Raw genomic sequence first — 14,871 nt, 5'->3', positions numbered from 1 at the left:
TCCCTTTCTCAAATTAGCGAGGAGAAGGGATGCACGGGGCCTTGGAATCTATATCCATCTGCCCCTGAAAGCATAAACTCTAACGATGAAGCGAAAGCATGCGGGTACCATCCCGATACCATGCGGATAGCTAGATCCCGGGCTATTGCGTTTAGCTCGGGTAAATCCACATTCTCCCGCGGCTTTCGAGTGTAATTATCATGAAACAGAATCACTTTCTTCGAGTCAACGCGGATTATTTGGATTTCATCGAAGATTTGCTTCCAGTCATGATAACCCACTGCTTACTTGAGATCATATATCAAGGATTGAATCTCTATCAAAATAAGGGCCACGCTTAAAGCTCCAGCCTTAACAGTCATCTATCCTAGATCTTTGTCACTTTAATTATTCCACTAGTGAGAATTCCGCATTTCTTTGCCAAAAGATTCATCACTGCACTCTCAAGATCTAAAAGAAGAAATCGTATTTTCTGTCAGTGAAAGCACTCTCCTTGGGGGAAAAATCGGAACTTGCTCCATGTAATACTTTAAATATAGACCGGAACGGTGTGCAAATATGTTTAGAAAACAATACAACAGCAAAACAAACCTTTATTACTGATAAGGAATGGCAATGAGCAAAAATGCCTCAAACGCCTACGTATTTTTAATCATTTAAATTAACAACGTTTGATTGAAAGGTCGTGATTTTAACCCATTGCTTACTGGAACCTGGTGGTCCATGTGCAAAGCCAATGGGAATAAGATAAGTCAGTAGTCAACGGGTTAAGAACTACAGGCTACTGCTGAATGTTTCAGTAAAGAAATATATTTCATTAGATTGGACATTCTTTAACAGGAACGCTCATGTTCCGATCTACCAACCATTAAAACACGTTCAATGTTTTGAAGTTCATGCTAAAAATATATAACGCAAGCGTAAATAATTCCTACTTCATGTTTGGTAAATGGAACATAAAACAAAGACATTTTAATAGCCATGATGGTTGTAAAGCAAGAAGAAGTCCCATTATATTTTTTCTTAAGAAATAGCAACTACAATCGTTGTTCCCGCCCACACCGCTTCAAGCGAGTGAAATCGTGAGGGTGAATAGCAAAAAGAATAAATGTTTTCTTTTACTATTTGCTAGTTCCACTCTCGTGGTCCTTAAAATAGTCACGTAGAATTGGGAAAGTAAATTTCTTCGTTTGCGCAGTTGTAATAGTTGACTTTGTATTGTACTCACGTTTCCAAATGTAACGTTGTATTTGCAATCTTATTACCTAGCTCTTGTGTTGTCATTTGCGATAGAAATATGACCAAGATTTGCCAATGACCTGTCCAAATTTGGCCACATACTTTGCACCTTTCAATGAATTTCAATGAATTGTGTAAGAATTCACACATAAAACATCCGTGAGACCACTCCTCAATCACTAGACAATTTGATTGACATGACATTGTACAAGCACCATAACTACACTATAATACAATGTAACGACAAACATTCAAAACGAGAATGAAACAAAAACCAGCATGATTACAAACAACGGTACAAGTTTATATACAATCTGAGAAACGACAACTATTCGTCAAAGATCGAAGGAAACTACATCAATACTTTTAGAAATTAGATTAAACGGTGCAGAGCCTTTTCCAGAAAGTGCATGTTAGTACATAATCATGTAGGGGTTCAAACAACTAAATCGTAGAACAGCTGGAGTGAGGTAATGTTAGTACATCGAAGCAAAATTGAATGTTAGTACATAATATGAAACAGAGTTAGTAAAGCATTTATATATTAAAACCATGTGGAGTATCATTATCATTATATCATTAACTTCATAGCTATCGTTAATAGCACAATAATCCCACATACATAAACGGCATTGCGTTTTTTTTTGGTAACAACAGTCTGGAATATAACAATAGATAGGAACATAATTCTAAACTATAAATATGATATATTCCACACTTTAGTCACATTCTCCTTTAAGGTTTTCGCCTTTTCTTTACTTTTTTTTCTCACTCCAAGTTTCCTGTCTTTCTCTCTATCTCATTCTCTATATGTTGTCAGCTCTTCCTCTTTCTCTCTCTTCTCACCTGGTACCTGAACACGCTCATTGTCAGGCTTGATCAAACAAACCCAATGCCTTGTTTGTTTATTTTTGAGTCCTCGCTTTTTCTTACTGCTCTAGTTTCGTGTATTTAATCATGAGTGATTCAAATAGGAACGTTCACCATATAATAACTTTCACACCCCTTTAACTGATAGTTGTGCCTGAGAGTTTGTGTAAATTTTGCTCTCTTTGGCTCGTAGCTGTATTAATTTTTTTGTCACAATTCATGAGCTCTCTTGAGTGTCTTTTGAAATCTGAGATGGAGACCCGCATTATGTAAATAAAGGTGTATTGGTAGAAAGTTAACTTGCACGTTTCCAACAATGCCTGAAAAAATAATGTGGAACCTCTCTAAATATTACCCTACTATATTTTGTTTAGATATAAGCCACCTTGCCAACTAGCTTTGCTCATACTCGAACTGCCTCAAAAATCCGTGCGGCAAAATGAGATTACATAAGCATAGGGCACGTCAAAATCTCTCTTATTTCACTCAGATCACTATGTATATTATGCCATGACGTATTTTTTTCCTTTTTATATTTTCTTTTTCCTTCATGTGGTTTTAAGTCTCAATCAAATAAAATGAGGTAAACCGCCTGAGAAGAATAAATGAATACATAAATAAATAAATGAATACTAAATGAATAAGTAAATAAATGAAGAGCAGAAACACCGCTGCAAAGCCGAATCACTTGACGCGTAAATGAATGGTAAGTTGGGTTAAAATTATTGTGACTGCTGTCAACAATTTATTAAAGCACAGTCGCGTATCTGAGTGTTAAAATTAACATAAATACGTATAGCGCTTTACGTGTATGTCCTGGAATACCACGGAGGTATTTATTGTCATGTGTAAACGGGAATTGCAGTGTAATAACTTCGACAGTGGTCATTATATACGAATGATTATAACAAAAAGTAAATGTAACCTTACTTAAGCATGCTGTTGCTTTTCTAAACAATGGCATATCAACCATACTAAATACAGGTATTTAAGACCCGTTCCATGCTTTTGAGGGGGTGTTACGACCTGCTTTCAAATATATATTACTTACGAAATAAGAGACGATTAATGTAATAAAAAGGGATAACTATTTACAGATCTAATAAACGAGGAGGATACCTGAGAGAGGGGAGTGAGTGATAGAAGGATAGAGTGGGTGGCATTCAAACATACAGTTTTAAAGAAAAAGAAAGGGGGAAGAAAAATCAGATTGGGGGAGGGAAAGACGGAAAATATTTTTACAGGAATATACCCTCGCTGTTGTTGGTAAATAAGGACACGGGTCAAAATGCATTGCGGATATTTTACTTGTAAAATGACACTATTTTTATGCATAAAATAAAAAAAAGACATATTCATACCCTACAACTCATGGATGAATATTTGTTCTCTAAAATACTATCTGCATATTGTTTCTCCCTCTTTATACTCTCTATTCCTCTCGCGCTCTCTCTCTCTCTCTCTCTCTCTCTCTCTCTCTCTCTCTCTCTCTCCCTCTCTTACTCTCTCTATATATATCTCTCCCTCTATCTCCTTCTATCTCTCCTCTCTATCCTCACCTTCCTCACTCTTCAGACATTCTCCTAGTATTTGGGCAAGTCCAAGGAATGTGATCATTATCGTTACCAATCCTACCGCCTTGATGTTACCAAGTATGCTAGAGATCCAAACGTACACTGACATTCAACGTGTCATTTCACTTCAGAATATATACATATTTCGTGTGATCTAACTCTAGCAGAATTATTATACAATCACAGTCATGTACAGCTTTTAGATCTTGTTGGTAACGTATGTGACAATAATAACTTGAACTTGCCCATTTACGAAATCAAGTGCCTTCCAAAATTTTGAAATAACATCGACAAAAATTGTTAGTATCGTGAAGTGTCGTACGAAAATATCACTGATCGATCAGGGTGGATTATAAAAGGAGAATGAAACTCAACAAACATTTGCTGATAATCTTGTTCAAATTGTCAGCCAGTTCAAAATATCTTGAAATTACTCCTATTTGATCACATATCAAAGAATTTTTATTTTGCAGTTTCCATGCTAGACAGTCTCCCATGGTAGCTGCCATTTTTTAAAATCAAGGTAATGATATCAGAGTAGTACAAGTCCATTGAACTGCAGAAAATGAATAGGGTGTTGCATAATGACTGGGTGTTGTACACCAAATAAAATATTATTTTTTTAAAGATATTTTTAACTGACTCACAATTCTTAATGAGACTGTCAGTTAAAGTTTGTTGGGTTTCATTTTCCTTTAAGTGTGCTGAAGGAGGGTTAAGTGCTCGTTGTGATAGGGTTAGTTAGATGAGATCTCAGACACATAGTACGGAGGATCATTCCGTACATCAAAACACCGTACTTACCTAATAAGTCTTCCGGACTCGAAAATGAATAAGCTGCTTTAATACACAGAATACATAGATAATGTCAATACAAACCAAAAATTTGAGACATATAGAGAGACCGAAGAAAGTTTTCCCCATTAGGTTTCTCAAAAAAAGGGACCTTGATTGACACTGGCTTACATCCAAGTAAAACATTGTATACAATTAATTACAGTATGTGCAAAATTGGAAACAATACAAATGTATACCTACCTCTCAGCACATTGTCGTTATGTATACATTTTGTATTAGGCTAAAACTTATTTGAAATGTAAGATAACAATAGAAAAGATTTCGATAATATTTATGAAATGCTTATAACAGTATTCTTCCAAGAAACATAATGCAATGATATGCCTACTTAACGTACGAAACGAAACTGTTACAACCTACAAGACATATATCTTTAATATAATTGATAACATTTCCATTTCAAATACTACTTCTATTATCAAATATCCCGAAAAAGTGCTCTTTTCTGATTATCCGGAGAGTAAGCTGAAAGAAGTAAAATGATTTGCTTAAGTATTCATAACTTTATATCTAGTTATTAAAACGCGATGACCTGGTGTGAGTGTGTGTACGTGCGTGAGTGCGTGTGTATGTGTTGTGTACGCGTCAAACTTACTTATCTTGACTGTCCATGAACCTGAGACATGAACGTTTGAACATGACCTTGATTGCAAGACATAGTTTTATTGTAATATTTTACTCAACAGGGGCTCACATCCTTTTCACGAGGAGGTGCTTTACTTTTGCAAGTATTGTCCAACTCTGAGCACTTAATCCTAGTATTTTAAACGTAATATCCAAAATCTACTGGCCTTGGACTTACGGGCATTTTTATTTCTGCCTGGATGCCTTGAATGAAAGCATTTTTTCAAGTTTCATCAAATGTTCCACACGGTGAGTCTACTCATGCCCACATAAATATTCTCCTCTTTACTCTGACCATACGCTGGTTGATACACAAAATTAAATTAAGTTGGAAATGCTGATAGAAATAATTTTGCTACATAAATGTGTATATTAGAATATGTTTTTAATAGTTATTATCTCATATTAACACGATAATTAAATAGACGAAATTTGATTTGTATCATAATTATGTCAGATGTACATAATTTGTTAGAAACACAGCCTAACATCTGAGAATGTATGGGCCGCAAGACTTTTCTTTTTCTACCACGGCATGGTCAGAGAGGCATTTGTAGCATTAATTCCATGTTAATTTGTGTTGCAATCTGCGTATGGTAAGAGTCACAGAATTATATATTTGTGTGGACAAGGCCTTTGCTTCTCTGTGGAAACACGTGACTTGTGGTTTGCTATTAAGCACATCCACGCGGAATGAAATCAATAATCTGTCAGCGACTTTTCCCTTTTTTGCAACCCTTTTTTGGGTGAAGAAAGATGACGTCCAATACCGGAGCTTAACATTTGAGTTCTTAGAGAATTTCTCTTTTACTTTTCAATAAAATTTAGCATTTTCCGAACGAATGGTCTATCTTAGTATCTTTACCTGACATGAAAAGAGTTTAATTCTTGAATTGGCATCAAATTGCTACCCTCGGATAAGGAATGTAAGCATCTTAAAGTGTTTCTGAACGACAGATGTAATTAATAAGGTGTTTCTTATAAGGGCAAAAGTTGAGGAGGTGATATTATGTGACTGTTCTGTGACCTAAAATACATGCGAAACATTCCAATAGCATATTACGGTAGGGAGTCCAGAATAAGTCATTTTTGTACAAATCTTTTACCATTTACCTTTGAACATTTCTAGGCAAGTTTCTTTCACATATCTGTAGAAAATTAATACACTGACCTTGATATCGAATGAGAAAAATAGGAATTCACATACAAACGTGCAAATGCATAAACTCCATTGACATGACCTCGTGGCGTTCTAAAAGGACGTTTTAATATCAGAAAAATATATTACTGATAATTGTATAGGTTTAAACGCTTGCAAAAGATGTGTCTTTCATATAAATTCTATTTAATGTCTTGAGTCAGAATTTGTATTAAATATACTACATGTAAAAATGAGGAGATGTGAGGTTTATGGTTTCAGATATAATTTACAAATATCCAATAAAAATGTAGCTTAGTAGCCATCAATTGGGTGGAATTAGATAGATTAGTGACACAAATTTTATGGATAGCATGATTACTATTGAAATGAATTATGAGACTCCGACATAATTTATAAGAGTCTTTAAGACATCCTTCAATATCTAACAGTTGAACATTATTGAAAGACTGTTGAAATTCTTTTAATTATAACTTCCAGAATGCGGACATTTTCATTACAACGTATCTATAATAATTATAACAATTAAGCTTTTTAGCCTCAAATTTATATCTGCTCTTCTCTCTCTCTCTTTCTCTCTCTCTTTCTCTCTCTCTCTCTCTCTCTCTCTCCTTCTTTCTCTCCCTCTATCTTTCTCACCCACTCTTTATCCACGTATACATACGTACACACGCGCAATCTTTAGGCCTACTCTTAGCTGCCTGCGGGAAACTCTAACTCTCGATATTAACCTTTATAATCTATCCCCCCCAACAAAAAAGAAGGTTTTGGGAAAAACCTGAAAGAAATCGAACTCCTTTTCTGTTTACACCACAGGTAGAATCCCCCGATACGTTTGTGAGGCCAGTGTGGTGATACCTCTGGTGCCGACCCGGATCGTATCACTATCTACTGGGACCAACCTTTGATCGGCTCAAAGGTCGAAGATGAAGACACTCGTCATTCATGGGTTGTGGAGAGGATAACACCACAGAGGTTGGAGGTAATGCCACACATGTTGGTCGCTCTAGGTCCTCCATTTTAATAAGAAATGTATATCCTGACAGGAGAGTTAAGATGTAAGACGAAGAGCAGAAGCACGAAGAATGAGATGACAACGATCAGGTAAAGCTAACCAACGCGTAGTTCGGCAGAGACAGTGTTAAACATACGTATATTGCTTTTAAACACACGCACACATTAACGAACATTTAATGTCCTCACTAAATGCATTGAGGAAGGAGGAGTTAGCGGTCATCCAAAGGAGAAATGCCTTCAGGAATCATTTGATCTGGTCGACTGGATGTTTGTACTTTCAAGCCATTTAAGACCTACATTCTCAAGTCTCATCAAAATAAAATAAAATGCACGACGAGAGCTTGGCTTTTTCGATCGTTGGTGATCTGAATGTCAATGGTTTATCATTCCCTTTCTAGGGATGAAAAAAGAGCTGCTATTGACGAGTAATAATCTCCTTTCCCAACTTATCATTACATCCTGACAAGATTTAGAGCGTTCTTAATGACAACCTCTTTGATTTGAGTACATCTCTATTTCGGATGAACCAAATCTTGCCATTGGGATGAGGCCCAGCCTTTGCAACCGCAGTTAACCCTTCCAAATATAGTTGAATCTTAAACGAGCTTGTCATGTATTCATTAATGCTCATTATGTTCTTTACGTTGCATTTTCCTTTTTTCTGAGTTTACTTTTCAATTCGTGATTTGTTTCGACATACACAATAGAATGCTGATAGATAAAAATGTCAAATGTTCATTTATTACATAGTCAATAAATCTAAGCGGTGATTCATTCCGCTGTCAAGAAAAATGAAAAATTATTATCCTTGCCCGGGAACCACAATGAAGGGCTAAACCATCCTCACTGGGAGGTATTCTGCTGAAAAAGATGTGGGGTGCAAGACTGAGTTCATACGACAGATGGATTCCTTGAGGGTTTAGATCAAGTATCAGCTTGAATCAGCCGGCAAGAATCGATGCTTGATCTCTTCATCCGCAGATATATCGCTCTTTATGCCCTGTGTGGAATACAATTCCTACCGCGGAATCGGTAAGCGTATCCTTTGGTTGAATCAAATGATTTATGAGTCCACCAAAACAAGAGTCTATTTCGATTCTTCGTAAAAATGTTAGGCTCAAGGCATTACCGTTTGAAAGCCATCAGATATAATTTGCAAAGCTTCGCATTACCATAAACAGTAATATTGAAATCATAAGCAATCAATATATTATCGATTAAATGTCCAGGAATATCCATCAGTTTATCTATATCACTAAGTTTTCAATGGTATGTAATATATATCAACACATCAAGGCAATGAGCTAGTATACACTTACAAAATGGGACGACATTGATTAGCATGAACGGAGCTAATGAGGCAATGCATGATAACTTTTCTAAGCGAGGCATTCGTTCAAAGCAAAGATCACAATTCCAAAATGGCTCGGAGGCAGCTCGCAAAAGGATCGTGGCAGTACCACAGTAACGTACTTGACAACCATACTATACAACGTTTTAATATTAGTCTGTAGGCTAAGACCTTCCATCGGCCACAGTGACACATCGTCTACCCTTCTCGCTTCATGCTCAGGAGATATCACCTCTCTGTTTTCATATCGTATTTGACAAAACACGGCCAACTTTGTGACATGAACAGAATCAATACTCTCTTTCCTTCAGAGCAGTAGGTTCAGTGTATGCAGAATACATGTCTTGAAATCACCCAGGCGCCTGCGGAGCTAACCCTTAGAAATCAATCTAGTAGCGTTTCACACCCTTTCAAAGCACTCCATCTTCGAGAGTCGGAGTATTTATCTAGAGCGTGTGGATAGATAGCCTGAGTGTCCGTCAACATCAATGATTTCCATGCCGACATGGGCCCATACGTGACATGACATCACAAATGGATGGGGATACTCAAGAAAGGACGAGTGGTTATCCGTAACAGACAAGAACGCATGATTGCATCGGAACTCTCAGAAAGTCTCTACACATGCCATGAACTATGAGAATTCGATCTCAAATGGTACTATTGTTTGTACAACTTTTTGATATTGTCCGTAAAGATGTGTATATTGGAACTTTTAAGCAAAAATTGCTATTGTTTACTGTGTTATTTTTTTTAATAGTGTTTATCTTACTAAAACGCACCTCAAAGAATATAATTTCTTCATGTTTTGCTAGTTTTATTGATGAATTTTGTAATATCTGGACTTTTCGTAATAACGACATAGTTTTAATAGTAACATTAAGCATGTTAATGAAGACTACTTTGTGAGCGAAGGAAGAGACGTGATATTAAGTTAACGTTTGTCGCATAATCATACCGATCTAAAAAGATGCTTGGAACCTACAATAAAAGCATACTTACTTCTGATAAAATTTGATGTATTCTAAAAGTCAGCCGAAATGTTTTCTTCTTCAATCTTGTAGTTTATTGTAAAATATCATTAAACATATTTTCCGGAATTATCTCTATTGTGAATATCTTCTGCTACCCACTTTTTAAAAAATTTATCTTTTGAAATGATTTAACTGTTGCATGTATATTTGAAAATTCTAACATCAAGTAACTTGTCTTTTATTCCCAACTCATTTTAGCACATCTTCGTGGTCCGAGTAAAGATATTTATGACTCTCTACCAAGTCATATTTTCGAATTAATATCCGGTCAAATCACTGTTGACAAATGTTTACGCGGCGCAACCAAGCGATATTCTTGACGTCCAAACATCCAAACCTGCATGACCTTCTCTTGAATCTAAGGTGAAACCTTCCCACTTCACAAGTGGTCAATTAAAGTATGGCGTTTCATTTTCTGGCTCAACTGAGTCACGCTCCTCCTTAAACTCTAGAAACCGAGTGAATACAGGAGCGCATAGATATGTATGTCACTGATTGATAGTGACATGCGAGAAATCAAACGCCGGTGGGGAGTCGGAATTCAAAGCAGCGCATTCATTCGTCTTTTTCAAATATGATTACCAACTACTTTTACAAAAAAGACACACATAATTGTTTTCCGTCGCCGATAGTTTTCACATATCTCGGCACATATCGGACTTCTCTGTATAGGTGGCAAAACAATTTGGAATATTAACAATGCGCTTTTGGCATTTCCTCTGATGAAACATCAGTTTTCTGAAAACGTTTTTCCTACACGGCTTTGTTTCTCTTTCGAGAGGTATTTTGACCGGGCGCATTTTCACGTTCAGTTAGAATATTTTGCATCTAACGGACGGGTTTCTTTGTAAATTTGGGGGGAAAGGGCTTTGTGATAGATGAAGCAATTTTAGAAGTAACGTCATACAAGGTTCAACTACCTACAGGACTAGAGTTCGCGGTTTTCACTTGATTGTCTCACGTAATCTAAACCCATGTGGATAAATTCAAGCACGATCGCAAAGACTTTCGAGAAATCAAATCAAGGTCAATTTGCATACCCTGCTATACATGCCATAGAAACGATTTTTAGATAAGTAATACATCATTGTATAGTTCGCAGATTTGATTAATAAGACCACTGAATTCGCCTGGGTTGATTTTTTTCTTCTTTCGAAGGTCTTTGAGATCGAGTTTAAATTAGATTGAATATGGATAAGCCACCTATTATACCCCCAACGAAGCAATCATTTAAGAACATTTAATCTAAAACGTCTACTATGTGATAGGAAGAGGCAGGGACTTAACCTGGTTGGTTAATAGCGCATGATCACGTGGTGTATTCCATTTACCCGATCCCGTCATCGTATCAATGGAAGTATCGATTACTTTGGTGGCGTCTGACTAATTCCCAGCTACCCATTACCTTTAGTGAATCGGAGCATGAATATGATGATAAAATGTTCAATGTCATTATGCTTGATGAAAAACAAATATCAGCCCTCCCGGGAAATATTCTGACGTTTATGGATTTATTCAAATATGTTTATAAAGGATACAAAACATCAATAATGTAAATGTTTTGCATCTCAGTCCCAGTACTAAAAACGTAGCAACATGAACATACGAAGAGTTTTTTTTTTTAAAGTAATAACGCTTTTACAAGTAAAAATTAATTCGCTGGAAGAAAAAAAGCATAAAATCATGATAAAAGCATGATAACTTTAAAGATCATATCCGAAAGATGTTTTGTCATCTTCATCTACATCTTGGTCGTTAATAATGGATTCAGTGGCATAACAGGTGAGAGGAAGATAAGTTTTTATTGACTGAAGAGAACATTCATGAAATTGTTCTCTCTCTCTCTCTCTCTTTCTCTCATTCCTCCTTTCTTTCTTTCTCTACATGTAGTGTGAATAAAATGATTAAATAGCTTCGTTTGTTACTTTTTTTACCCCCCCCCCCCAGGTTAGTGTTTAACTTGGGTTCTCCTGCTAATTTTAAGTTTATGACGGTACTCTGAATATGACCTTTATCTTTCGTCATCTAACAAGAATGGACAATGAGCAGAGTTTTGTAGCGAGATTACAAGATTCATTCAACTTTCTCATAGTATACTTAATTCATGATGTTAATGAAAAATAATCTATTAAAGCATGAAAGATACAACACTAAAAGCAACATAAATGATGTTTTGAATGCTATTAAGGAAATGCCAACGCTAAGACATACGAAACACGGAAGGAATACACTAACTATGTAAAATTTGAACTACCTAACATTGAATGAAGAAGGAAGAAATCATCGCTGTGTAAAAAAAAAACTAATTAATACTATGACTGCTTCAGTTAATCTGGATTCGAAAAAATGTGTGCAACTCTTGCGATCTACACCTTAACATAAATGATGATACCACGCGAGAAACAGTAATAAAATCGCATTTTCTGACATGACCTTTCAATTGTTTTTAAACCTGTCCTCCTGTATTTGCCACGTAGTTTGTTTGGCCTGTTCGTTCATCAACTATTGGATTTTTATTGCAGTTTACCTGTACAGTTTCATTGAAAAGTGAGATACTATTGAGAAGATATGGGGCGCCTTTCAAGGGGTCTCAAACCGATCTCTGTGTCGAGAAGGCAAATAATTTGTGTTGAAATATAAACATATATATATATATATATATATATATATATATATATATATAGTATGTTAACGATGTTCAGACAACAACATCTTCTTTTTTATTATTATATTATTATTATTTTGTTATTATCATCAAAATTATAATTATTATTGTTGTTGATGTTGTCGGTGTTTTTATCATAATTATTATTATTACTATCATCATCATCATCATCATCAACAATCTCCTCATCATCATTATCATCTACTTCAATGTATTCATTATTATTTCCTATATGTATGACCACGAATTCATATTACATACACTTGTATATAGACACAGACAGGAATGGAGAAGGAAATAATTTAATCAACTTTTCCGTTTTGTGTCAGTAGATTTTCATTAACTCCAAAGCATTTTGCGACGATTTAGAACAATTTTATTTTGCGAATCGAAAGTGCGCTATTGATGAGATACGACCTTCCATTTCATTTTTGTAAAATGTTAAATTAATTTGTCTAGTAAGTGGTGTTCTGAATCTGTTTTAAGATAATTTTGACGCACCAGCCTTTTAAAATATTATAGAACACTTCATCGAAAAGGGAACATTGTTGTAGTTTGCTGATTGGCCCACATTTGTTACCTCATCAAAAGGTACGACTATGCAATCTACTTTTTACTGGTGCTTTTTGCGTGGTTGCAATTCGATTAAATAATCGGAGGGGAAGCAGTGTCTTCTATAGTGCTATTGAACTTTAACAGAGGAGATAATAATGATGTACTGTGTACTAATTATCTCAACTTCATTACTTCGTCCCACAAGGGTGACTCTGCATGTACATCTTACAAGTACATTATTTTATAAGATTAAAATCCATTAAATATATTAATACAAAATGATCTCTTTACTCAATCGAAAAGCTTTTGGAAATAGATAATCACTGTTAGAAACTAATTTATAGAATCTCACTGTGTCATCACAGAGGTGTGACGGCCTCCAATTACCAGCCGCACTTAGTGCTTGTAGCAAATCCATTTTTACATATCACAATGTAGTTTGTGTTTGTGTAAACTGGCATGAGAAGAGCAGGGAATGCTAGACTCCGGTAACACCGAAACAGCCTTGCATGGTTGACTGGTCCGTGTTTGCATTAATGTGTTTTTGATGAAGAGGCGGGCATTTTAATTTGTTCCCGATTATTGGTGATTAAGGAATCTGCGTCACTCATCTCGCCAGGGAGCGGTTACAAACACATTTGTGCTACCAAGCAACTTCCCCAAGGCACAAGGGCAAGCTCTGAGCAGGGGTAGATACCATTCTCATCGCTCACCTTTCTCAGGCAACATGCATGCACTGATGTGGTGTGCGTTGGAGTGTGAGGGTGTGTATGACCACGATGCTATTATCATTTCGCTTCGTCGGCTCTAACCCTCTACCCCAAAGAGAAATGAGGAATCCCACTTGAACACTGCTGAAAATGCATTATAGAAATACGGAATCATTATTGGTTTCATATCCTGAAATATTCATTTAATTCTTTTGTTAATGTTTTCCGCTAGCTTCCTAGGCTATTTCATTGTCAAGTGTATAAGTGGCAGAAGAATGGAAGAGAACATTTAAAGAAATATTAACATAGTAGAAATACACATACCCGTTAAATGTTCTAAGTGAATTTCTGAGGGATAATAAGAAATATATAACACTGCCTCCTTTCTCAATTATGATACCAAATAATATTGAGCGTGAGTGTTTCACAGGAAATGTGTTTCACCAAAAGTATGACACATAAACACTTTATACATATTTCGAATCTACATGAAATAATGAACAATATTGAAAATTCTTTCGTGCATGAAATTGTTCCAGAAGATTTATATAAATCATTGTGAGAAAAAAAAGTGACACATCATGATGCATATCAAAATATGGATAAATCATGATTATGGTTTGCGTCAATGAAAAATTGAAACGCAATGCGATTTGTAAACATGGTAAAGATATTATTGCATGCGTCTTTAAACAGCTTGAAAAAGTAACCTCCATGTTTGATCTAATATGGTACTGGATATTATTCAGACTTTAACTGCGAAATGTAAGCAGTGTGTATATATGTGTTATGTGTGGGTGTATGTGCGTATGTGTGCGTGTGCGCGCGTGTGTGTGTGTGTGTGTGTGCGTGTGTGTACATGGTTTTAAGTGTCCAAATATATCTCTTCATTGGTAATTACATGTATTGCTAAGCAATCCGAATGCACTTTAAATAAACACGTCCTTGATCCGTTATCGACCAACGTGACTTAATGAGCATCAGTTAATGAAGCGTGAATTGAATAGTAACATCTAATTATAGTTTCAACTTTCCCTAGCAGCAAAACGAGAGGGTATAAACAGTGAAAAACCAGGTTGAAAAATAAAGAGGGATTGGAAATAATTTTTTAGAAAATACCACGTCTCAGCTTTATGCACCAGTCGCCACTCCAATTTAGAAAGCGCGAGCAGTGAACAATACCCAAATTGTTAAACAAACAACCAAGTCGTGCCG

The 14,871-nt window shown here is 35.8% G+C and overlaps 1 protein-coding gene across 1 annotated transcript in view; it reads right to left on the bottom strand.

The window, feature by feature from the left end:
• The window catches only part of LOC105437575, a 43,266-nt gene extending 35,923 nt beyond the window's left edge, over nucleotides 1–7,343 (bottom strand). The window contains exons 1-2 of the mRNA XM_031000082.1: nucleotides 7,217–7,343; nucleotides 4,488–4,520 (exon numbers count right to left, since the gene is read on the bottom strand). Of these exons, the coding sequence (XP_030855942.1) occupies nucleotides 4,488–4,520; nucleotides 7,217–7,343 (160 nt within the window). The remainder of the gene's footprint in view (nucleotides 1–4,487; nucleotides 4,521–7,216) is intronic.
• Nucleotides 7,344–14,871: the final 7,528 nt, after the last annotated feature.

The sequence above is a fragment of the Strongylocentrotus purpuratus genome, unplaced genomic scaffold (genome assembly GCF_000002235.5).
Source record: "Strongylocentrotus purpuratus isolate Spur 01 unplaced genomic scaffold, Spur_5.0 spur5_scaffold_6, whole genome shotgun sequence".
Classification (NCBI taxonomy): Eukaryota; Metazoa; Echinodermata; class Echinoidea; order Camarodonta; family Strongylocentrotidae; genus Strongylocentrotus; species Strongylocentrotus purpuratus.
Note: the sequence above shows the minus strand (reverse complement) of the source record. Positions and strands in the feature narration are given on the sequence as shown.